The sequence below is a fragment of the Entelurus aequoreus genome, linkage group LG15, assembly GCF_033978785.1.
Source record: "Entelurus aequoreus isolate RoL-2023_Sb linkage group LG15, RoL_Eaeq_v1.1, whole genome shotgun sequence".
Classification (NCBI taxonomy): Eukaryota; Metazoa; Chordata; class Actinopteri; order Syngnathiformes; family Syngnathidae; genus Entelurus; species Entelurus aequoreus.
In genome coordinates, this window is record NC_084745.1 from 27218042 (window position 1) to 27245882 (window position 27841).

At 38.6% G+C, this 27841-nt stretch overlaps 1 protein-coding gene across 5 annotated transcripts in view; it reads left to right on the forward strand.

The window, feature by feature from the left end:
- The window catches only part of ctnnd2a (catenin (cadherin-associated protein), delta 2a), a 726237-nt gene that overhangs the window by 529128 nt on the left and 169268 nt on the right, over positions 1 to 27841 (forward strand). For all 5 annotated transcript variants that reach the window (XM_062021144.1, XM_062021148.1, XM_062021145.1 and 2 more), the window contains exon 14: positions 9770 to 9983. In XM_062021144.1, coding sequence (XP_061877128.1) covers positions 9770 to 9983 — 214 coding nt within the window. The remainder of the gene's footprint in view (positions 1 to 9769; positions 9984 to 27841) is intronic.

The following is a 27841-nucleotide window of genomic DNA, read 5'->3' on the forward strand; positions in this document are numbered from 1 at the left end:
ACTAAAACACTTGTTCGGCTTCATGTGTCACCGGTGTATCTCACTGGGATTTTTTTTTCTTCTATGTCACGCCTGCAGCACTTCCGATTTCCACAATCCCAGCTGTCACCACCACTAACCGTTACCACAACAAGGCTGTCGCTATGGGTTACTGATAGCCGTGGCCGCCGCATAACAGTGGGAGACAAAGACAAATCAATCCCCGCTTCTAATCTTCTTTACATGGAATAAAGCGAGAAAGGCACGGAGGTGGCGGAACGCCGCGTAGGTGGCTCAGAGGCATTGCAAAGTAATAGTGTGATGGCTTTTATGGAATTACAGATTAGCTATGAAACAAGCGTAAAGAGGGAGATAAACGTCGGGCGAATGGAGGGAAGCTAAGGATTGTAAGAGGGGACAGTAAGGAAACAGTGTGGTCAATACAGCAAGGTCAGTTTGCCATTCACAGCAACCTTTAATCCATTTTAATTGAATAGATAAGCAAGGTCATTTTGCTCGATAGTCTCCTGCTGTGTCATCAAACACCTCCATCCTCTCACTGACCTCCATCGCCTTCCTTCGTCTCCTTTTCTGTCTCATGTCTTTTCACTGTAATGAAATCAGAGTTGTGTTGCTGGTATTTTTCATTTTGACTTCATGAGTGTGAGATACCTTAGGACAATGGTTCTCAAATGGGGGTACGCATACCCCTGGGGGTACTTGAAGGTATGCCAAGGGGTACGTGAGATTTTCTTAAAATGTCTGTCAAAAAGAACTGTGAAAAGAAATGCAACAATGCAATATTCAGTGTTGACAGCTAGATTTTTTGTGGACATGTTCCATAAATATTGATGTTAAAGATTTCTTTTTTTGTGAAGAAATGTTTCGAATTAAGTTCATGAATCCAGATGGATCTCTATTACAATCCCCAAAGAGGGCACTTTAAGTTGATGATTACTTCTATGTGTAGAAATCTGTATTTATAATTGAATCACTTGTTTATTTTTCAACAAGTTTTTAGTTATTTTTATATCTTTTTTTCCAAATAGTTCAAGAAAGACCACAACTAATGAGCAATATTTTGCACTGTTATACAATTGAATAAATCAGAAACTGATGACATAGTGCTATATTTTACTTCTTTATCTCTTTTTTTCAACCAAAAATTCTTTGCTCTGATTAGGGGGTACTTGAATTAAAAAAATGTTCACATCACTGAAAAAAGGTTGAGAACCACTGCCTTAGGACACTGTTTCCCAAGGCCAACGCAGACAGGACGCGCAGCGACAATACAAAACATTTGAACTCAATTGTTTTTAACGGAGCAAAGCCCAATAGAAACGTCTGCCACGCGGCTGCCCCGGAGGGTTTTTAAAACTGTTCTAAAATCCTGCACGGCAAGCCCATAGAAATGCATTGGTTTCACTTTTTTTTTGTTTCCTCCAGCCATTTATTTCGTATAATTATTGGATAAAGGCTATATACCACCCGCGCTATATACCTGCATTCTAAATACATACTTGTCCCGCGCTCAAGTCTTCTCCCGACACAGTGTTTCAATTGTTGCGTAGCAACCAATTAGGCTACTTGTTAATGTCAAGTTACTAGTAATAGAAAACAGCCATACCTGCGCCGGAGAGATATCATTGGTGCCTACAATCGAGGATGCCCCTGCAACCTAGGTTTCTCTTCCTTGGATCAGGTACTGTATATAGGTGGGTGGAGGGGGGTTAAACAGAGAAAACAAAATGGGGAGGAGGGGGTACATAGTTGGAGATTAAATGTTTGAAGGGGTACACTGCAAAAAGTCAGTGTTCAAAAACAAGAAAAAAAAAATACAAAAATTAGTGGTATTTTATTTGAACTAAGCAAAATTATCTGCCAATAGAACAAGAAAATGTGGCTTGTCAAGACTTTCCTTAACAAGTAAAATTAGCTAACCTCAATGAACCCCAAAATACCTTAAAATAAGTATATTCTCACTAATAACAAGTGCACTTTTCTTGGTAGAAAAAAAGAGACCTTTTTGCTCAATATGTTGAAAAATATTCTTAAATTAAGTAAATGCTAGTGCCATTATCTTGACATAATGATATGCGCTCGGCATCATGATTTTTTTTTTCATGCTTGAAGTAAGAAATGATTACTTTAAAAAAGTAGTTTTATACTTGTGAGTGTTGATGACACAGCTTTGCAACAGTTGATATTCTAATTTCAAGCATGTTTTACCAATATAGGTCATCAAATCTCAGCAACAAGCTGTAATATCTTACTGAGATCATTTAGGACCAAAACACGTAAAACACTCTAACATAAAATCTGCTTAGTGAGAAGAATTATCTTATCAGACGCAAAATAAGCAAATATCACCCTTATTTGAGATATGTAATCTTACTTAGATTTCAGTTTTTGCAGTGTACGGGATGGTAAAAAGTTTGGGAACCACTGCCTTAGAACGATCCTCTCAACTAGGGTTGGGTACCAAATTCTGTAATTTTTTAGGTACCGGTTACCAATTCACATAAAATCAAAGATGCCATATTTTGATACCTTTGTTGCACGTGATGTCACACCTGTTTGCAAACTCTGCGGCAGCTCAAGCACTTGGCTGGGAAACAACAAGCATGTGTTTAAACAGTTTTAAACATAAAGTTTCCGTCAAAATATCACTTTGGTGTTTTTTTAATAAAACATCAAAAATATAGCCGCAGGTACTCGCTGTTCAATCGTGCATAAACGCCACACTGAATTGCAGGACGGGAGATGAACAGGTGTGCCAAAACAAGCTCGCTAGTTAGCATAAATAGCCTCATCTAGCTAGCTTACTCGTCGTCGCCTGTGTTCACTCTCAGAGCCACAACGTTGACGGCTTTATACGGCTAATCATATTTGGATGATTACAATCCGAACACTGTTAATTCCGTACCAGTTGTAGTTCTAGAGCATTTATTAGTAGCTAGCGAGAAGGTATATTTTTGACGTGACGGATGTAAACAGAGGTCACAACACCAAAAGTACATTATATTGCCAAAAGTATTTGGCCACCTGCCTTGACTTACATATGAACTTAAAGTGCCATCCCATTCCTAACCCATAGGGTTCAATTTGATGCCCGTCCACATTTTGCAGCTATTACAGCTTCAACTCTTCTGGGAAGGCTGTCCACAAGGTTGCGGAGTGCTTATAGGAATTTTTGACCATTCTTTCAAAAGTGCATTAGTGAGGTCACACACTGATGTTGGTCGAGAAGACCTGGCTCTCAGTCTCCGTTCTAGTTCATCCCAGAGGTGTTCTATCGGGTTCAGGTCAGGACTCTGTGCAGGCCAGTCAATTTCATCCACACCAGACTCTGTCATCCATGTCTTTATAGACCTTGCTTTGTGCACTGGTGCACAGTCATGTTGGAAGAGGAAGCGGCCCGCTCCAAACTGTTCCCACAATGTTGGGAGCATGGAATTGTCCAACATGTTTTGGTATCCTGGAGCATTCAAAGTTCCTTTCACTGGAACTAAGGGGCCAAGCCCAACTCCTGAAAAACAACCCCACACCATAATTCCTCCTCCACCAAATTTCACACTCGGCACAATGCAGTCCGAAATGTATCGTTCTCCTGGCAACCTCCAAACCCAGCTCTGTAGCAACTGACCGTGCAGAAAGTCGGCAACCTCTTTGCACTATGTGCTTCAGCATCTCTGTCAGTGTACGTAGCCTACCACTTCATGGTTGACTTGCTGTTGTTCTAAAACTCTTCCATTTTCGTATTATAAAGCCGACAGTTGACTTTGGAATATTTAGGAGCAAGGACATTTCATGACTGGATTTGTTGCACAGGTGGCATCCTACGACAGTTGCACGCTGGAAATCACTGAGAGCGGCCCATTCTTTCACAATTGTTTGTAGAAACAGTCTCCATGCCTAAGTGCTTGATTTTATACACCTGTGGCCAGGCTAAGTGATTAGGACACCTGCTTCTGATCATTTGGATGAGTGGCCAAATACTTTTGGCAATGTAGTGTATATTACCAGAGGGAGCATGGCTACTGAATAGAGTTGCCAAATGAGAAACATTTTCTGAGTTTTTTGCATGCATGTTACAGAATTATACATACAATTTTTAGTGATAATAATGTAAGTACATTATATACCAAAAAAACTAAACATTATGTGGTGCATTGGACATATAAGCGATGTTCCCTCTAATTTTTCATGTGTGAGCAAACGCAAAAACTCCCTGAAAACTCAGTGAAGCACATGTGAGCAACATCAGACGTGCACACTGTGGCCATACCAGCAGCACACCTGTCTCAAACTTGACACCATGACATAATGTCTTATCATAATTATAATTGTTTTTATTACCGGTAAGTGTTATTTTAATTAATTGAATGGAATCATTTTGATGAGATTGTTTTCTAGAATAAGTGATTTGGCGCACTTACAATGACAATAAAAAAATCTTGTTTTTCATAAGCTGTGTATTATTATTGTATGTCTGGGTAGGGGCCCTACTTTGGAAAGAATGTATACCCCTTTCAAAGATCACATTTAGTTCCCCCTATAACATTCTCATGTTGCACAATGAGATGTAAGCATGGGATAAAATGTACATTCCCATAACTTTCTGTCTGTAGAACATTTTTATGACCATTTCTGTAATCTAGTAACAGCATTTCATGATTAATACTGAAAAAAACTAGAAAGATATGGCATCAGATAATTTGTGTTGAACTGGATAAAGAGCCACTTAACCAATAGGAAGCAATTTGTGAAGTTAAATGAACATTTATCGACAGAGCTACATATATCTTGTGGTGTACCCCAGGGATCAATACTGGGACCAAAAATGTTTAACCTCTATATAAACGATATTTGTAAAGTTACAAAAGACTTAAGAGTTAGTATTATATGCAGATGACACAACTGTGTTTTCTTCATGAGAGAACACATAGAAGCTAACACAAATAATAACAGAATACATTTTTGCAAATGTGACTTTTTACAGGCTGTAGGATGTGTTATGCCAACGTACATAAACATACAAATAATAACAGAAGAAATGAACAAATCAAAAAGATGGTTTGATAAAAACAGACTATCTTTCAATCTCAGTAAAAGTAAAAAGATGCTATTCAGTAACAGAAGAAAACAAAGTCAAACAAATACAAATCGACAGAATATACGTTGAAAGAGTAAAATAAATCACATTTTTGGGAGTAACAATGGATGATCAAATGAACTGGAAATCTCATATAAAAATATAAAACATAAAGTAGCAACAAATAGTTCAATAATAAACAATGCAAATAATGTGGTAGACAAAAAAATCACTCCATATTCTTTACTGCTCGCTAGTGTTACCATATCTGAGTTATTGTGTAGAAATATGGGGAAACAACTACAAAAGTACACCTCATTCACTAACGGTGTTACAACAAAGGTCAGTTAGAATAATGCATAAAGTTGGATACAGAGAACATACAAACACTTTATCGAATCCAAAGTAATTAAATTCAATAATTTGGTGTATTTGCAAACAGCTAAAATGATGGACAAATCAAACTATAACCTGCTACCCAATAATGTACAACAATTATTCTCAACAAAAGAGGAGACATTTAACCTTAGCGAAAATCTAACATAAAATGCGTGTATGCATGTACAACACTTAAAACCTTTCGTATATCAGTATGTGGAAATAAATTGTGGAATCGATTAAGCAAAGAAGTCACAAACGGTGTACTGATATAATCCAGTTCAAGAGGCTATTCAAACTACAAGTGTTTACAAAGTACAAGGAAGAAGAAATTTGATAAACATCTTGGTCTTAAATTAGTTACTTATGTCATATTTGAATCATCATACCTAGAATGCATTCATTTAAACTGTTACAATTTGAGAATAAGGAATGGTATTAGAAGTTGTTATGAAGTCGAAAGGGGTAGGATTAAATAAGCTTGCTTCTTCCTACTCCCTTTCGGACATGTTGTAATGAGAAATGGAAATGTGTAATGTGTGATGTTACATGATGACATGGTACACATGTTCAAATTAATTAAACAGAAACAAGTATACATACATTAACATTCTTGATAAATGACAGTAGAATAGGCACACTTCTAATTGGGGAGTCATGGTGTAAAAACCTGGACATTTCACTAAGTGTTGGGTGTTGGACTTGTCCGACTTTTCGGGTGGCCATAAACGCATCAGTGCCTTATTGCCATGAGTGTGTGTGTTGGCGCAAGTGAGAACGAGCGAGTGGCTTCTGTTGATATGACAAATGACAAATAGTTGGTTTAAGCCTGGTTTGTATGGTTGCTTTGCATGACCAGTTTTGCTAGATAGAAGTTTGTTACTCAAGTTTTTGGTGTGGTTACAGCCAACAATAGAAAGAAAAAAAACAGCTTTGTTTTATTAGTCAACATTGCAACTTTTTCTAAATTACGTTTCACCTTTATGCTTTTTTATTTAACTTTTGTTATGTTTTTGTTTATTTTAATAGTATTTTTAGAATGTGCCGTGGGCCTTTAAAACATTAGCTGTTGGCCGCAAATTGTAAAAAAAAATCAAAAAATATGCGTCCTTTCTGATATCAATGCGTTAAAAAGACACAAAAAGTGTGTTAACGCCAACACTGAATGACAGTATAACAAAATAAGTGACACTTATATTCTGTAACATTCTCAGTTTTGGAAAAAAGTGCAGAGGTAGAAATATTCAAAATAACCTCTAAATTTTAATTTCCCCTCGGGGATTAATAAAGTATTTCTGATTCTGATTCTGATTGTGTATATATATATATATATATATATATATATATATATATATATATATATATATATATATATATATATATATATATATATATATATATATATATATATATATATATTTATATATAAATATAAATATATATATATATGAGGTGGGGGTCGGGGGGGGGGGGGTGTAGCGGTGGGTGTATATTGTAGCGTCCCGGAAGAGTTAGTGCTGCAAGGGGGTTCTGGGTATTTATTTTGTGTTTATGTTGTGTTACGGTGCGGATGTTCTCCCAAAATGTTCTTGTTTGGTGTGGGTTCACAGTGTGGCGCTTATATGTAACAGTGTTAAAGTTGTTTATACGGCAACCCTCAGTGGGACCTGTATGGCTGTTGACCAAGTATGATTTGCATTCACTTGTGTGTGTGAAAAAGCCGTAGATTGTATGTGACTGGGCCGGCATGCAAAGGCAGTGCCTTTAAGGCACGCCCCCAATATTGTTGTCTGGATGGAAATCGGGAGAAATTCGGGAGAATGGTTGCCTCTGGAGATTTTTGGGAGGGGCACTGAAATTCGGGAGTCTCCCGGTAAAATCGGGAGGGTTGGCAAGTATGTCAATCAATCCGCTCTCTCGCTCTCTTTGTCTCTGCCCCTCCCTCACGAATGCTGCTGTGTGTGCACACCTTCACAATTTGTTATGTTTTTAACCCCTTCTTAACCCTGGACGTACATTGAAAATACGCGCAACCCTGACTCAAAATGCCGGACATTTGAGGCATTTAAGAAACCCCGCCCGGACAGCCCCGCAAAAGAGGACATGTCCGGGGAAAAGAGGACGTATGGTCAGTCTATTGTATGCTCTTTATCGTCATTGCAAAAGTACAACAACATTTCATTTTCTCCACAAACCAGTTCAAGATTAGACAAGAGTAGACGCTGGGAGACGGTGAGTAAAAAAAAGTCAATTTTTGACTGGGCTCCTAGAGTGAGAAAAAAACTATATAGCAAAGCACATATACATTTTAACACATACAACTCGAGACTTGCAACGATTGTGAGGGGGCGTGCATCCGGCCCGAAGCTGTTTGCCACTAGGGGTGCTGCTTCGCGTTCCATCATATCACGTGGGGTGAAGTGTCAAAAGCCTTGGATGGGGTATGTGTGTGTGGTGAGTATTTTTCGTGGATGCATATGTGTGTGTCAGCCTGCAGCGTGTCCATGTTCCGTGACCTTGGTGCTCTCGCAAACGCTGTAACACAGCTAGTCAGTCCAAGAAAAGTCAACAACAACAGCTGTATGTCCATCACAGACAAGGAAGGAGTTTGTTTGCACTGTCCACTGGGAGATTCTCGAAGCAATGGCTTTGTCATGTCGCTTGCGGCCAGTCAAAAGAATCCAGATTAGAATGTTTTTGCTTGAGCGTGCGAAAATGAATTTAAACTTTTCACTCTGTCTATTTCTCAAATTACACTACAAAAGCACACGTATTTACCTAGCATGGAACAAAAAGAAAGTTATAATAATACATAATGAGTGATACATACAGTGATTATATATACATTGGAGGCAGCTACCACACTTGACATACTTCACACACAAGTCATAATTTGTCTGTGATTGTTGGCCCAAATCTTATGAAGATTTTGACAAAATGAAAGTAATATTTTTTTTTTTGGTATGCTGGTCAAGAAACACAGCAGGAATGTAGCAGCAGAGTGCGTCAAATACAGTCGCAAAATTATACTTTCATGAAATAAAAGCATGTTTTATTGCAAGTTTATGAGTTGGAGTATGTTTAGAACTATATATAGACATATTATTTTGGTGTATTTTGTCAAAAAACAATAACATCAAAATGACAGGAATTGCGTGCATCTGGGCACACGCTGTCATGGCGCCTGTTGTTTAGTTGGCCATACTCTCTTTATACACAACTTTGCCAAAGTCTATACACTACTGCCATCTAATGTCTTGGAATTGCAACTGCATCCAAAGTCTACTGTATGATATTTGCATATGAGACTCAGAGGTGTAACAACTAGCCAGCACAGGTATTAGAGCAATGATGAATTAAAACAATAGATTTTGCCATTCATTAACACATTTGAACACAAAGGTATCGACAATTATTCTCAGCAGAGCCTGTATGAGCGGGTGTCATCTCTCCAGATCTCTCCAGATCTCTAGTGTGTGTGTGTGTGTGTGTGTGTGTGTGTGTGTGTGTGTGTGTGTGGGGGGGGGGGGGGGGGGGTGTGTGTGTGTGTGGGTGTGGGTGTGTGCGCATATACGTGTGCATATTATGACAGGAAGAAAAGCTCTCACTCACTTGAGGATACGTTGTTTGATTTGCATGTTTTATATTCAACAGGTTCTCTCACTTTCTTTGGGTCCTTTGCTCTTTTTTCCCCCTCATTGTTTTCTTTTGAGCCTTCTCTTTCCGCTATTTCCGCCACACACACACGCTATCCATGGCACCCGCAGCACAACGTGTCACCCAAATGCAGCACCGCTCTCATGTGTGCTCGATTGCGGAAACAACGTCCGCATATTTTAAGTTCCGACCACTCCATGCGGCCTGGATTTTATATATTTTTTAATTATTCAAACGAATTATCGAGGCAACAAATGCAAATCAAATATTTTTCTCATCTATGAATTGTTGCAAACCTAATTACACCGAACAAGAATCAAAAAACCTCTGCCAAGAAAGTGTGCTTGCTTGTCCTATTAATCAATAAAATACCTTGTGAAATACCTAATAGCTTTTTACAAATGGTGACCTAATAAATGCTAGAAGTATACATTTGTGAAACTCTTTACAACACACACAGGACCTAGTGTGTGTTCTTTGAAAGTAGTTTATCAAGTATACTTGATAAGTAGCACTTTGGGTTTGTTCCATAAATAATTCAAACACGAGGCACTGATGTGGTAATCACTGACACAAAGTGTGTGTGTGTGTGTGTGTGCGTGTGTGTGTGTGTGTTTGTGTGTGCGTGTGTGTGTGTGTGTGTGTGTGCGCGTGCTGCAGATCCGCAGACAGGGAGGTGTTCAGCTGCTGGTGGACCTGCTGGACCACAGGATGAGCGAGGTTCACCGCAGCGCCTGCGGTGCCCTGAGAAACCTGGTTTACGGCAAGGCTAACGATGACAACAAGGTGGCCCTGAAGAACTGCGGTGGGATCCCGGCGCTTGTACGCCTTCTGAGGAAGACTGGAGATGTGGAAATCAGAGAATTAGTCACAGGTATGATGACAATAGGTCTATGACACACACACACACACATATGCAGTGTATATCTGCATATATGTTTTGTAAGGCGACCTGAATGTAAGACAAATCAGAATTTAAGGCAACCCCTCTTTTTCAAAACAATCTCTGGGGCGTGTGAGTGGCTGGAAGAAAAGCTCTGAGTATGTTGGGGAGTCATTCGTTTAGTGCCACCAGTTGGTTTTCTTGTGTAAACCTCTAAATTGGTGTTTCTTAACCATAGGACCGAGAGGGCCACCAATAAATATCTGTTTTTCAGCTGTGCCGCAGTGGTACTCGGTTGTGATACGCTTTTCAACCACTTGTGGCAGAAATGACAATATCAAACAAACAGAAGAAGACTGGAGCTAAAGTCATAGAGAAGTTTCTGTAGCACTAAAATTATGACTTAAGTGGTGAAGCTGTAATTTATTCTGCACCTACATTTTTATTGACAGTTTATTTAAGAAACATGTATATTATTATTATTTATTATTAATAATTTAGTTAGAATGTATTAATTTTAGCATTATGTACATTTATTTTTTATCAGTTTTTATGAGCCCCTTCTTTTACAGTATATTTGATGAGTATTTCTTTTTAGCCTGGCCTAAGCCTTAATAATGATCTTTGTGATTAACACATGGTTTCATACAAACCCCGTTTCCATATGAGTTGGGAAATTGTGTTAGATGTAAATATAAACGGAATACAATGATTTGCAAATCATTTTCAACCCATATTCAGTTGAATATGCTACAAAGACAACATATTTGATGTTCAAACTGATAAACTTTTTTTTTTTTTTTAAATAATCATTAACTTTAAAATTTGATGCCAGCAACACGTGACAAAGAAGTTGGGAAAGGTGGCAATAAATACTGATAAAGTTGAGGAATGCTCATCAAACACTTTTTTGGAACATCCCACAGGTGAACAGGCAAATTGGGAACAGGTGGGTGCCATGATTGGGTATAAAAGTAGATTCCATGAAATGCTCAGTCATTCACAAACAAGGATGGGGCGAGGGTCACCATTTTGTCAACAAATGCGTGAGAAAATTGTTGAACAGTTTAAGAAAAACCTTTCTCAACCAGCTATTGCAAGGAATTTAGGGATTTCACCATCTACGGTCCGTAATATCATAAAAGGGTTCAGAGAATCAGGAGAAATCACTGCACGTAAGCAGCCAAGCCTGTGACCTTCGATCCCTCAGGCTGTACTGCATCAACAAGCGAGATCAGTGTGTAAAGGACATCACCACATGGGCTCTGGTACACTTCAGAAATCCATTGTCAGTAATTACAGTCGCTACATCTGTAAGTGCAAGTTAAAACTATCCTACGCAAGGCGAAAACCGTTTATCAACAACACCCAGAAACGCCGTCGGCTTCGCTGGGCCTGAACTCATCTAAGATGGACTGATACAAAGTGGAAAAGTGTTCTGTGGTCTGACGAGTCCACATTTCAAATTGTTTTTGGAAATTGTGGACGTCGTGTCCTCCGGACCAAAGAGGAAAAGAACCATCCGGATTGTTATAAGCGCAAAGTTGAAAAGCCAGCATTTGTGATGGTATGGGGGTGTATTAGTGCCCAAGACATGGGTAACCTACACATCTGTGAAGGCGCCATTAATGCTGAAAGGTACATACAGGTTTTGGAGCAACATATGTTGCCATCCAAGCAACGTTACCATGGACGCCCCTGCTTATTTCAGCAAGACAATGCCAAGCCACATGTTACATCAACGTGGCGTCATAGTAAAAGAGTGCGGGTACTAGACTGGCCTGCCTGTAGTCCAGACCTGTCTCCCATTGAAAATGTGTGCCGCATTATGAAGCCTAATATACCACAACGGAGACCCCCGGACTGTTGAACAACTTAAGCTGTACATCAAGCGAGAATGGGAAAGAATTCCACCTGAGAAGCTTAAAAAATGTGTCTCCTCAGTTCCCAAACGTTTACGGAGTGTTGTTAAAAGGAAAGTGAACATGCCCTTTCCCAACTACTTTGGCACGTGTTGCAGCCATGAAATTCTAAGTTAATTATTATTTGCAAAAAAAAATAAAGTTAATGAGTTTGAACATCAAATATCTTGTCTTTGTAGAGCATTCAATTGAATATGGCTTGAAAAGGATTTGCAAATCATTGTATTCTGTTTATATTTACATCTAACACAATTTCCCGACTCATATGGAAACGGGGTGTGTATCTTTAGGTATCTTAAAGGTTGTGATTGAATACGATTAAAATCGAGAGTAGGATGACTAACTAACGCGAATATTTGAGTGGGCCCCAGTCCCCTCTGGAGTGGAAAAGTTGAGCCCCGATGTGAAAAAGGTTAAGAACCCCTGCTCTGAACCAAAAATATCCTTCTGAGAAGCAGAGTCCTCTACAGTGGACATTTGTGTGATAGATCAAACTGTTTTCCTTTGGAATGTTTAAGTCCGGCAAAAGAAAACATATGTCCACTGCAAAGGACACAGGTTTTCAGGTGATTATAAGACAACCCATCATTTTTAGACATCTTTCTAAGGAAAACAATACCGTCTTATACAGAGTCAGTATGGTCTTTGGACCATGTCTTTGCACTTTGAATGTGAACTCTAAATCTGGGCCATGCATTCAGAAAAAAATCATATTTTCTTTGGAATTGTGCGGAGGTGTTTAACACAACCACTTCAAGCCCTGTTTCACCATCATGTGGCCTTGAGACGTTTAAGCAGCTCGGTGACGTCGTTTCTCCTTTGTAACTTTTCACTCCTAAACATCTAGTCAACGCAAACTCTTCATTTAAACCAAGGTTCTTCAATGTTATTTTCAAGCAGCATGAATTCACAACTTGATAAAGCAATGCAGAGGTGGCGCAGGAAGGCAGCAACTTTGTCATTAAGCATCACGACTCAGGAGTCTTTTTTGTCCTCCTTCTTTCCTTTGTGCTCATTTGGCAGATAGTCGAGTTGCAGTAAAATGCGAGTTTGTCCTCGTTTTTATATCCTGTCAATTGTGTGTTTTGGGTGAGCATGGCAGTGCACACATTTAGAAAGACGCAGACACTGATATAAACAAAGGCAATAAATACTAATGATTACTGTATTTTCCGGACTATAAGCCGCTACTTTTTTCCTAAGCTTTGAACCCTGCGGTTTATACAAAGGTGCGGCTAATCTATGGATTTTTCTTCGCTCTCGGCTAAATTATGGAATGGATTGAGCAAACAAATCAAACAATGTCCTAAAATGATCTACTTGAAGAAACTGTTCAAACTCAAAGTGTTTACAAAGTACAAGTAAGAAGAATCCTGATGAACATCTTGAATCTTATTAAAAAAGGAGAAAATCTGATTCATCTCATAAGGATGAATATAGACGTCAATGACCTTTCTGTTTTGTTTTATCAGCCGTTTTTTTGCCTTGTTACAGGCACCATTAGGAAACAATCAAGGTATATAAATAAACACTTACAACATTGTTCCATGTAAATATCTAATTTCACACATACGGCTAATATATGAAAAAAAAAATACAAAATGTTATTTTAAAATGTAGTAGGTGTCTCTTTTAGCCAGGAAATTGCACTACAAAATTCTAATCAGATTAATCGTATTTGTGATCAAAATTGTAATCATTCAGTGATCTTAAAAAAACAAGTATCAGTACCGGTATGACTAATATTGCACGTGTAACTACTTGGTATTGGAGAAATACTCAAATTTGTAGTATTGCCCAAAACTGATGTAAAGTATCAAAACAACAGAAGAATATGTGCTTATTACATTTGAACTTAAGTGTACGTAGAACCGTGTTACAACAGAAAGTAACCAGTTATTAACAGTAAATTAACAAGTATGCTGATAACAGTTTTGAGAAACCTATACAACTGGAAATGATCAATATGTTACTGCATATGTACAAATTAGGAGCCTTTGTAACCCGTTTAGAAATGGTTCTATTATTATTGACATACCAACTAATATACCGTGATATATATCGTTATTGCAGTAAGTAGGCTGCAATATATATTTTAGGCCATATCGCCCATTGCTAATTATGACTAATACCTGCTAATTCAAATTAACTTTAAAAAAGACCCAAGTATTTGTTTTTTAATTAACTAATTTATCTTTTTTGTGTTTGTTACTAAAAAAAATTAATAAAATATATCAAATTAAAAAAAGAAAAACGAACACCAAAATATTTTTGGTCACAAATGCAATTTTAGTAACAGAATGATATAATGAAATTATTTGCTTAGAACTTGGTGACAATTTTATCTAAAGTCTTGTCGGGGTTTATTTTGAAGTGAAATTTGTTAGCAATCACACCAGTCAGAGTCTTCTCATTCATCTTTGACCTGACGCATGCATGGACCTGATCACTGCCTTTCTAACAATCCACACTGCCTTTCTAGTAACCATCCTTGCGTAACAATAGGGAGCATGTTCAGTCAAAATTGACTGTGTGAGTAACTGCGTCTATACATGATTAATGCCATAATTCTTTGTGGTTAATCACATAAGTCAACTTGTTATTTTTGACAGCCCTACAAAATACGCAAGGTACTTTCTGCAACCAGATTATAATATTTTATGTTATCCAATTCACCAGTTGTTCCGCGAGCCTTTCTTTGTCCTGAATGACAATGAGCTCGACTACATGTATCGCTGCGTTTGCTCAGACAGAACCAAATGCTGTTGATGTATTCACCAGATGACCTCTTAGTAGAGATCCGGGTGTTTTTCAGGATAAAGTACATTCTTTCTTTGCCCATTCACAAAGGAGGTACAGCACAGAGTCCACTAAGATAAAGTCAATGACCTCGCTTAATGTTCAGTTAAAGTTCTGACCCCTCCGTGTTCCTCACCCCTAGACACCTCCCAGGAGTGTGGTAGCTCTCTGAGGAGACTATGTCCAACACAAGAGTGACAACGCAACTGTGGGATTTTGTCTCCCTTCAGATTGCTCAAGTAGCAACTGATAGCATCCCTCCAGAGAGTGACGGTGGAACAAAAGAAATATGTGTGAGGGGGGAAAGAAAGAAACTTGTACATTGTAACACATTTTCTGAACCTATGATCATAGCTGTCAAACTAGTGATAGGCAAATGACACCTCAGTGAGTGTGTGATACACTCACTGGCTGTATCGACACTGCACTGGTACTGTGTCTGTGCTGGTGTTTCACTATATCGTCATCTGCTGGCTTGAAAAAGTCACGCGTATTGGAAAACTGCACTTTTTTTGGATTGTTGCTGTTCGTCCACAATCCCTATGAGAAACAAGAAAACACATTACCTTTTGTTTTGTTTGCATTCTTGATAGTAAAAAACTGTTAGCATGAGGCGACTAACAATGCAGGTCATGGTTGTTCTACTATTTCTCCTGTGTAGGCCTCTGATAAAACATCTAAAACGCTCCATTTACATACCGAGACCTGCATATCCAAGCTTAGCATATTGTTTATTGGAGGAACTACTTTTCTGGCGTAGTGACAAAGTGCCTTGCTCACAGTGCTTCTGGCTAGAATCAAGAACCGATAGGTAATGCTTGCTCTCAGAACTGCTGGTGCTGAGTTTGGAAAAATGTGAAACTTCCACACTAGCTAAAAATCTGGACTGACGGAAGCATACAGGCTCTCAGCTTGGACACATCGCTAGGAAGACGCCGCGAGATGCTTTTTTGCTCCCATCATTTTTTATCTGAGGAGTGAGTATTATACTGAATTAACCAGCTAAACGGGGAACATGATTGCTGAAAGATACAACCATCCAATCTGTCGACATCTCAGTGAGAACGGACATTGTTAGTAACTGTTTTGTTATGTTCTCATTTTGTTGATGAGGTACTTAGCATTAGTGCTACATGATGGTTTAGTGTTTCACTATAACTGGCTTAGCTCAGGTAGCACCCAGCTTCTAAAGCTTGTAGCTCATCCTCCGTGTATTTAGGCTCTAAAATATACGGTTCTAGATCATCACTTGTCCCAGAGAAGTCGTTGTTGGCTCTCACAGTGTCTGCCATTCATGGTAGCAAACACAGAACGTTTTTTCTATGCTGTTTTTGAAAGAAGTAGAGTTAATTTTTGCATGCTCTGTGATATCAATGCGCCCAAGAAAGAGGTTGTGGTATTGCTTTAAATGACCAACCAAAATATTGTACGTTTTACTTGTTATCATGAATGTGCCTGCTACTCCGTACTTTCAGCATGTACAGTATATAAAACGCTGTTGGAAATTGTTGGAGGTTTTTAGACGGCTTTAAAAGCCTACTGAAACCCACTACTACCAACCACGCAGTCTGATAGTTTATATATCAATGATGAAATCTTAACATTGAAACACATGCCAATACGGCCGGGTTAACTTATAAAGTGCAATTTTAAAATTCCCGCCACACTTCCGGTTGAAAAACTCCTTTGGATATGATTTATGCACGTGACGTCACAAAATCCACGGAAGTGGTTGGACCCCATCGACCCGATACAAAAACCTCTTGTTTTCTTCGACAAAATTCCACAGTATTCTGGACATCTGTGTTGGTGAATCTTTTGCAATTGTTTAATGAACAATGGAGGCTGCAAAGAAGAACGTTGTAGGTGGGATCGATCGGTGTATTAGCGGCTAAGTACAATACTTACAGCAACACAACAAAGGACTACTTACTACGCCTAGCCGATGCTTGCCGCCAAACCCACGGATGAAGTCCTTCGTCGCGCCGTCGATCGCTGGAACGCAGGTGAGCACGGCTGTTGATGGGAAGACGAGGGCTGGCTGGCGTAGGTGGAGCGCTAATGTTTTTATCATAGTTCTGTGAGGTCCGGTTGCTAAGTTGCTAAATTAGCCTTAGCGTCGTTAGCAACAGCATTGTTAAGCCTTACCAGGCTGAGAATTTTTAACCGTGTAGTTACATGTACATGGTTTAATAGTATTGTTGATCTTCTGTCTATCCTTCCAGTCAGGGATTTATTTATTTTGTTTCTATCTGCATTGGAGACAGATGCTATCACGTTAGCTCATGCTACAGAGGTTCGTCGATGATGGGTGTCCTTCGTCGCGCCGTCGATCGCTGGAACGCAGGTGAGCACGGCTGTTGATGTAACCGTGTAGTTACATGTACATGGTTTAATAGTATTGTTGATCTTCTGTCTATCCTTCCAGTTAGGGGTTTATTTCTTTTGTGTCTATCATCATTTGAGAACGATGCTATCACGTTAGCTCAGTAGCTAAGTGTGTCACCGATGTATTGTCGTGGAGATAAAAGTCACTGTGAATGTCCATTTCGCGTGCTCGACTCTCATTTTCAAGAGGATATAGTATCCGAGTTGGTTTAAAATACAAATCCGTGATCCTCAATAGAAAAAGGACAGAGTGTGGAATCCAATGAGCCAGCTTGTACCTAAGTTACGGTCAGAGCGAAAAAAGATACGTCCATCACTGCCTCTCTAGTCCTTCACTGTAACGTTCCTCATCTACGAATCTTTCATCCTCGCTCAAATTAATGGGGTAATCGTCGCTTTGGCGCTCCGAATCTCTCTCGCTCCATTGTAAACAAAGGAAAATTGTGAGGAATATTCCTCCTGTGACGTCACGCTACTTCCGGTACAGGCAAGGCTTTTTTTATCAGCGAGCAAAAGTTGCGAACTTTATCGTCAATTTTCTCTACTAAATCCTTTCAGCAAAAATATGGCAATATCGCGAAATGATCAAGTATGACACATAAAATGGATCTGCTATTCCCGTTTAAATAAAAACAAATATTTTCAGTAGGCCTTTAAAGTTACATGCATAGTTAGCTGCTTTGTGCAAGTAGTTTTTCTTTACCATTTAGAACACAGAAAAAAGAAAGACATATCTTGTCTCGCATAGGGAGTGTGGATGATGGTTAAAATAAAATTCAAAAAGTGCAGTTTTTCTTTAAAGGAACACACACATTGAAGTATTGAGGGACACAGTATTACTCCTGGTTTTTCATTACGCATTAATGTTTCTGTTTCGTTTGACACTGCTGTCAACCCTGAAACTCCATATTTTCTGATGGATAATCGTATTTTAACCTCGGTCCACTCGGCCTTGCCAACATTTGGTACGCATTGCTTGGTTGGTTGGTTGAAATGTATTTCGAACATGTAATACAGTATCAATATGATACATCACATATTTTACAAATTTCCTTTACAACATGTCCAAAAAGGAGTAGGAAGAAGCAAGGCGTATTTAATCCCTCCCTTTTTTTACTTCATAGCAATTACTAACACATTCATGTTCTCAATTTGTACACAATCTACATCCATGTGTTCTAAATACATCAGTTCTTCTCATGAGTAGTTAAATCAGTTATGATTCACTTAATGAGATGGATAATATATCATTTTCAATAAATGTATGACGTATGTCATAATTATTCTTTTATGTACTTTGTAAACACTTTTAGTTTGAACAGTCTCTTAAATTGGATCATATTAGTACATTGTTCGATTTCTTTACTTAATCCATTACATACTTTCATTCCACATACTGATTTGCAAAATGTTTTTAGTGTTGTATGTGCATACATATGTTTTAGGTTAGATTTTTCTTTAAGGTTATATTTCTGCTCTTTTGTTGAGAAGAATTGTTGTACATTCTTGGGTAGCAGGTTATAGTTTGCTTTGTGCATAATTTTAGCTGTTTGCAAATGCACCAAATCATTGAATTTCAATATTTTTGATGTAATAAATAATGTATTTGTATGTTCTCCGTGTCCAACATTGCATATTATTCTAACTGATCTTTTTTGTAAAACCGTTAGTGAATGAAAGGTCATTTTGTAATTATTTCCCCATATTTCTGTACAATAACTCAGATATGGTAACACTAGTGAGCAGTAGAGAATATTAAGTGTTTTTTGGTCAAGAACATATTTTGCTTTATTCATTATAGAAATATTTCTTACCACCTTATGTTGTATATTTTTATATGAGAATTCCAGTTCATTTAATCATCTATTATTACCGGTACAAGCAAAACATTCATTTGATTTGTTATTTCAATTTCTACTCCGTCTATTTGTATTTGTGTTTGACCTTCTTTTCTACTGTTACCAAATAGCATTATTTTAGTTTTACTGAGACGATGATAGTCTGTTTTTGTCGAACCATCTTTTTTATTTGTTCATTTCTTCTGTTATTATTTGTATTTGTATGTACGTTGGCATAACACATCCTACAGCCTGTAAAAAATCAGGTTTGCAAAATAAAAGCAAGACAGTAAACCACGGTTAGTTGTACGCAGTACTGCTCAAGGGACGATGATTACGCATTTATTATTTTTCCAATAAATGTCCCATGTTTTGAAGTAGAGATTTTTCCAGGCATGCCTAGGGAGAACCCATACAGATGTAAGGAAGTCACCAACCACTTTTAGCAGGTGGAACTGCAGTGAAAAAAGCCTTATGTTGCATTATTAAAGGCCTACTGAAATGAGTTTTTTTTTATTTAAACGGGGATAGCAGATCCATTCTATGTATGATACTTGATCATTTTGCGATATTGCCATATTTTTGCTGAAAGGATTTAGTAGAGAACATCGACGATAAAGTTCGCAACTTTTGGTCGCTGATAAAAAAAGCCTTGCCTGTACCGGAAGTAGCGTGACGTCACAGGTTGAAAGGCTCCTCACATTTCCCCATTGTTTACACCAGCAGCGAGAGCGATTCGGACCGAGAAAGCGACGATTACCCCATTAATTTGAGCCAGGATGAAAGATTTGTGGATGAGGAACGTGAGAGTGAAGGACTAGAGTGCAGTGTAGGACGCATTTTTTTCGCTCTGACTGTAACTTAGGTACAACCTGGCTCATTGGATTCCACACTCTGTCCTTTTTCTATTGTGGATCACGGATTTGTATTTTAAACCACCTCGGATACTATATCCTCTTGAAAATGAGAGTCGAGAACGCAAAATGGACATTCACAGTGACTTTTATCTCCACGACAATACAACGGCGAAGCACTTTAGCTACAGAGCTAACGTGATAGCATCGGCTTAACTGCAGATAGAAACAAAAGAAATAAACCCCTGACTGGAAGGATAGACAGAAAATCAACAATACTATTAAACCATGGACCTGTAAATACACGGTTAATGCTTTCCAGCCTGGCGAAGCTTAACAATGCTGTTGCTAACGATGCCATTGAAGCTAACTTAGCAACGGGACCTCACAGAGCTATGCTAAAAACATTAGCTATCCACCTACGCCAGCCAGCCCTCATCTGCTCATCAACACCCGTGCTCACTTGCGTTCCAGCGATCGACGGAGCGACGAAGGACTTCACCCGATCATAGATGCGGTCGGTGGCTAGCGTCGGATAGCGCGTCTGCTATCCAAATCAAAGTCCTCCTGGTTGTGTTGCTACAGCAAGCCGCTAATACACCGATCCCACCTACAACTTTCTTCTTTGCAGTCTTCATTGTTCATTAAACAAATTGCAAAAGATTCACCAACACAGATGTCCAGAATACTGTGGAATTTTGAGATGAAAACAGAGCTTTTTGTATTGGATTCAATGGTGTCCAAATACTTCCGTTTCAACGATTGACGTCACGCGCATACGTCATCATACATAGACGTTTTCAACCGGAAGTTTAGCGGGAAATTTAAAATTGCACTTCATAAGTTAACCCGGCTGTATTGGCATGTGTTGCAATGTTAAGATTTCATCATTGATATATAAACTATCAGACTGCGTGGTCGGTAGTAGTGGGTTTCAGTAGGCCTTTAAATTATGACCTTTCTTTGCATTTCCTTATGAACATGTTTAATGTAAGTGCTAATTATAAAAGAAAGAACTTCTTAATGCTGAAATTAGTAAGAAATTACATTTCTTTTAGCACAAAATGCTGCGCTTTAAAGCTTAACCCTCATTACTAATAGGTGAGTTGCTAATTAGCAAAAGTGAATTGGTCCATCAGACATTCATCAGCGCCAATGTCAGATACAAACATACACAAATGGCAGACATGTGATTGACTCACAAGCAACAAGACTCCTTCCTTGTTGTTATTGAATCCCTATTCTGTGATTAAAACAGCTTCACAGGCCTGGGAAATGAGACAGGAAACCTTTATTTTTACTGTATTGCTGTGTCCCTTCTGAAGTTTAAATATAGGCAAGCTTTAATGGCTTCCCGGGGCTTCGTGCAGGAGAGATAGTCGGAAGTGGACACTTCCAGCCTGTCAGTCAAAGTATGGTCGATGCTGAGGCTCTGGGTGTCAATAGGAGATGCTATCCATGCTCACCTTGAAGTGCTGGACCGTAACGTATTGCTTTAGCCTTGGATCTGTTTTGCTTTGAACATGTCGAGAAATGAAGAGTGAGAGCAGCACTTATGGAAATATTTTCAACTACCAGCTTCCACTATGAAATAGTAAACGACTTACTTGTCACAAATGGCACTGCTTCCCTTAATCGGTTTGTTTTAGTTGCAATGTCCATGAACAAATGGAACCCTTGGTGCACTGCAGATACCAAATGGAACTGTATTAATTTTAATACATTTTCAATTAATCCTTTGTTGAATGTACTACATGAATCCTAAAGATAAAATGCAGACATCAGCAGAAATGGGATGCTTATCATGGTGTATACTTTTGTGCTGCTCCAAATGAGTTGTTTGATCCTTTCCTTTGGAAGTGGTCCTTGCTGTTGAATTTGAATTGGTAATATTTTTTTATACTGATAAAGAACGTGTGTATTTAGAGAGCTTTGCTGTAAAAAAATATGCCTTAAAAGCAGTGACGGGCCATGCGTTTCCCACCTAGGCCTTCAGTGATGTACAACTTCAATGATTACCTCTCAAAATACCATAATTTATGTCACCACATGACCATTGCTGGAGAAATACTATACAGAAACACATTTACGCCTTACTGTGCATTGAACCACCTCAACAGTGTACAAAAAGGGTTATTTTCTGGCGCATTTAAAAATCAATAGACCCGCATCAGCAATTAAAACATACCTTATGTGGTACTGTCAAAATTAAAATTGCAAAAAACATATTAAAAGTGAAAAAATAAAGAAATAATATATTTGAACTCACAGTTTGTAGAACCCATTTGATGCCGTATAAGCCAGTGGTACCGCTCGTAGTCGGTTGATTCAAGTGGAAATGGCATTTCCCCATTTCATCGCCGGTACAGCTGAGCTAGCTTTCGGGGTTGGCCGACATCGTCTCACAAGATGTAGTTTCTCTTTAAATATCGTTCTTGAAAATGGCCTTGCGAATGTATATCTGCCACCTAATAAACATTTTGTTCTCCTTCTTTGTGAGTTAAAGTGAGTATCAGGGATTTTATCGTTGTGGCTTGTGCAGCCCTTTGAGACACTCGTGATTTAGGGCTATATAAATAAACATTGATTGATTGATTGATTGATTTTTCTGCTGGCTACGGCGCAACACTTCCAGCTTCAGTAAATTGCAACATGTGATTGGATACTCACTTTGGAATGACAAGTGAGTATCCAATCACAGTCTCGTTAACATCAGACTACCTAAATAGACTACTGTCAACAACTTGTGATCTGATTGGCTATTGCAACTGTCTCTCAACTCTATGTGTTCTCAAATTCATCCGCTAACGGTCCCGGGTGTGGCTCTGCTGATCTACATATCACTGCCGCGGCTCAAACCAGTGAGTATCCAATCATGTTCAACAACTCGTGATCTGATTGGCTATCGCAATTATCTATCAACTGTATGTGCTGGTTCACTTACAGTGCACAGACGCCCGCATTGTTGATTCTGAAGGCTTCTTGCAGATTTGGTACAGCATGGCAACATAAACTAGCTGAATTCTGATTGGATAAAAACTCTAACCTAAAAAACACACCACTGGAAGGAGCATAATATGAAATGAAGAGAATATGAATAATTTTAGATATTTATGGAAAGTAAATTAAAAATTACTTTTATCTTTAATTATTATCATGATTTCTAAGCCAGCAGAGAAGGCCTTGCTGGCCCTGCTGGCCCACTGCTGCTTAAAAGTCAAAACCAACTTGCAGTTCAAACCATGTTGTGAGAAGTCAGCTCAAAAATTATTACCTAATTAATTCAAGTGCTTTTTTGTTGGGTTATTTGTGTTTATTGTGATCTTAGTGCAGAAAGGTACCAATGATGGCAAAGAGGAAAGGTGTACTCATAACCACAAAACCAGTAATTTCTGGAAAAATATGTCTCAAAAAAATTAACTTGCAGTTCAAATCATTATCATGTTAATTCACGTACAGTATATGTGTTTATTGTAATGGAAGCACATAAGTGCACTAATTATATCAAATAAGACGTGTCAAAATAACCAGTCATTTTTAAGGAGATATGCCTTAAAAGACAAACAGACTTGCAGTTCAAGCCGTAGTATAATGAGCTCAAAAAGTATTGTCTAAATAATTAATTGGCTTCTATTTGTTTGTTGTGATGCAAGAACAGACGGCCATCTATGATTGCAAAGAAGGAATCTCAAAAGCTAAACAAACCAGAAATTCAAACCATCTTCATATTGTTGAGCTGAAAGCATCAATTATTTAACTGGCTTATATTTGTTTGTTGTGATGCAAGCACAGGAAGCTACCAATGACTGCAAAGAAGAAATCTGTAATAATAACGACAAAACCAGTATTTTGGGGGGGAAATACACCTTTAAAGCCAAACAATCTTGCTGTTTAAACCTTCATATTGCGAACGCAAAAAGAATAACTAATTGACTTCATTGTATTTATTGTGATGCAAGCACAGAAATGTACCAGTGACGCTAAAGTGTAATCCAGTGGTGTCCAAAGTGCGGCCCGGGGGCCATTTGCGGCCCGCAGCTAATTGTTCACCGGCCCGCCACACATTCTGGAAATGCTTTTGCAAAAAATAAAAATGAACATTAAAAAAAGTGGAATGAGGTGAAATCTAACGAGAAAAAGTTGCAATGTTGACACAAAGCTGCCATGCAGGCTGTTTTTTTTTTCTTTTGTCTTTCTTTCTTTTTCTTTTTTTTGCCACTGCTCAAAAAAAAAAAAAGACAAAAAATCCATGTTATAATTAATTATTTTCAAAGCTCCAATTAGTTCAAATTTTTCACTTTAAAATGTTTTATGTGGTAAATATTGCATATATTGTGTAGTTGCCATATAAAAACAAAGTTTTCTTTGACAAAAGAGCATAAAACAAACAAAATAATAGTTCAAACGTAAAATCGACAGATATATCTGGGGCCGTACTTATCAAGCTTCTTAGAATTACTCCTAAGAAGTCTGCTAAGAGTTGACTTAAGAGTAAATAAATTCTTCGCTGAAAGCTGCACTTAAAAGTTAGTTATCAAGCGTCTTACTCACACTTTCAGCAAAGTGTAGGACTGAATCTTAAGTGTCACACTCAGAGCTGAAATACTACGACATTACTATGTGCCGTAAACGGAATTTTAGGTGACGTCATTTCTGTGTCCATAGAAATGACCAATCACGGAAGGGAATCCCTTGTCTAAGAATAAAGAAATATCTTAGAAATATTTAAGTGGACAATGGGAGTGTATATTTTGACAATAAACTACAAAATAATACAAAACAAACAAACAATATTGGCAATGAATCAAAAATAAATGTTTCCTTTTTGTTGCACCTTTCCTGCTTCCTGCTCCCAGACCGTAACAAAGAGGCAGGGGAGACACTTCTCCAGGATGTATGCTCGGGGCAACACCCTTCACTTAACCCGGCAGTGGGTCTCCACAGCGGACGACTTTAGAGTGAATGATGAGTCCGGCGATTAGTTGCAAATCTTGCTTTATTGATTGCTTGCACACAGCCAATCCAACACAAAACAAACTAGTCCCCGCTCACACTCACAATACCGCTCCCTCTCTTCTCTCGCCCACACACTCACTGACGTCACTCACCTCACATGCTGTAACCTAGCGTATGTGTGTGCCACACACATACGCTACTCTCATAACATTTTCTTTCCAATTCATTAACTAGGCAACTAATTTGAAACTGGTGTGGGTGGCTCTATATATACTAGTCTACTGCAGCCACATGCAGAAATCAACAAGGAATGGAAAATTATTAAATCTGTGACAAAAATAATACCTGCTCTGTCTAAACGATACCGTTTGATCAGCTGCTCGTCATCAAACAAAGATGAACGTTCGCGTACGTCTCTCGCCTCAGCGCCATCCCCTGCTGGCAACTCCTAACCACTTAAGACACCTCTGAAGGTCTCTTAAATATCGTGGAGAGTAGGAGTGATTCTTAGACTTAAGAACGTTGATAAAAAGCTTTTATTCTTAAGTTTGAGAGTAGGACTAAATTTCGCAAATTTTCAGGACTTAAGTGTAAAATGGCACTCTAAGAAGCTTGATAAGTACGGCCTCTGAAGTTGATCTCGTAACTTAAGTGATGAAAGTAAAAAAAAAAAAAACTAATAAAAATGTATCACTTTATGAGTGGGGCACCTTTTGGATCCTAAATATATTTAGTGGTATTTTATTTATCTTTTCACTGTGATGACTCAAAAATATTAAATAATTAAAATCAATGGTGTCCTGCATTTTTTATATTTTAGGGCTCTAATTAGCAAATACTGCATATTTCAGTTTTACTATAAAAACAAAGTTGTTTTTGACAGAAAAGCCATAAAACCTTTTTTTTTTTTTAAGTTGATATAGAGATTTACTGTAAGCGTTAAATAAAAAATAATAATACAAATTAGACTTATTTTTAACATTTTAATAACTGAGACCCTTTATGGTCCCCGGGACCCCTAAAAGTAAAATAAATACAAAAAATCCATATATTTTGTTAAGGTTTGAAAATGAAAAATATCAAAATGGCCCCCACATGCTTTAATTTTTCCGTTTGCGGCCCTCAGTGGAAAAAGTTTGGACACCCCTGGTGTAATCATATTAACATGTAAGGTAATTAGACAGGTTCTGGCTGTTCAGTACAATATCAGCAACACAATAAATTTAATATAAATTATAAAAATGTTAAATTGTATTTTTGGTGTGGACCACATTTGTTCTGAATTATAATCCAAACTCTAAAAGCGCTGAAATATCACAAGGTTCAAGTTAGCCACCTGCCGCCAGCCACTTTGTCAACGCTAACATGTCTTCTCTTGAATTCTCTTTTTGGGGGTTTCCGTGCACACGTTTGCTGTTTAAGTCGTCATCTTTGGGCTTTTGTTCATTAGAAGGTTCCGACCCTCTGGCTAACTAATTCACACGCGGCCGCGTGATGAAGGCTGTTTAATAAAAAATTACCACTTGAGTCCTAACAGGCCTGGTTGCCTGGTCCCCCCCACCCCCTCCTTTTTACAAGTCTTACTCTCATTTATTCATGAATTCATGCAATCATCTCCACATTTTCCCCAAACCACCAAGCTCCTTGGAAACTGTCTGTCATGTGTCTGGAGGGACCCGGCTGGAGCCGAGTGAGAGAGAGGGATTAGAGAGGACAAGATAAAGGAGTACACACACACACACACACACACACACACACTTTCTGGCTGGCACACACGCACAAAAAGCTCCAGAATGATGTCATTGTCTGTTGGTCACCTGACTGCCATACCTCTAAGGGTCCTGTGGGCTCAGTGGAGCATAGTAGATCCATGTTTCTTGAGCAGGCAGATGTGTGTGCGATAGTGTGTGACCGACCTGAATTTGGCCAACGTGACGCTATGTCCTTGTCCCAAAAAACATTGCAGCCTCTGTTTTTTTTATTTTCTTTTTTTCTGCCTGCTTGCACACATCTATGGCTGCAACCTGATTGCAATCACACGCCGACATCGCTAACCTTTCAAAAAACACACGTTGGAGTGTCTCAAGAGTGTTGACCTACATTTGTTGTCCTTACATCCGCTCAATGCCCTCCATGGCGACATTGTTGTGGATTTATAGTCACATTTCTCCTATTTTCTGGTTTAAAAAGAGCTCTTTCTACACCAATGGCGTTCGAAAGTAAACACAAAATATTTAAAAAAAACTACATTTGCATGCCAAAGCAACAGGTGGCACTATAACACTCGTTTTAGCCAATCAGAAGCATTCACAAGTCATACCACAAAGACACCAACTGCATATACAAAACCCAAAACCAATGAAGTTGGCACATTGTGTACATCGTAAATAAAAACAGAATACAATGATTTGCAAATCCTTTTCAACTTATATTCAATTGAATAGACTGCAAAGACAAAAGTTAAAGTACCAATGATTGTCACAATAGGTGTGGCGAAATTATTCTCTGCATTTGGCCCATCACCCTTGATCACCCCCTGGGAGGTGAGGGGAGCAGTGAGCAGCAGCAGTGGCCGCGCCTGGGAATAATTTTTGGTGATTTAACCCCCAATTCTAACCCTTGATGCTGAGTGCCAAGCAGGAAGGTAATGGCTCCCATTTTTATAGTCTTTGGTATGAATCGGCCGGGGTTTGAACTCACAACCTACCGACCTCAGGGCGGACACTTTAACCAAGATACTTAACGTTCGAACTGGTAAACATTGTTATTTTTTGCAAATATTAGCTCATTTGGAGTTTGATGCCTGCAACATGCTTCAAAAAAGCTTGCACAAGTGGCAAAAAAGACTGAGAAAGTTGAGGAATGCTCATCAAAAACGTATTTGGAACATCCCACAGGTGAACAGGCTAATTGGGAACAGGTGGGTGCCATGGTTGGGTATAAAAGCAGCTTCCAAGAAATGCTCAGTCATTCACAAACAAGGATGGGGCGAGGGTCAACACTTTGTGAACAAATTTGTGAGCAAATTGTCGAACAGTTTAAGAACAACATTTCTCAACCAGCTATTGCAAAGAATTTAGGGATTTCACAAT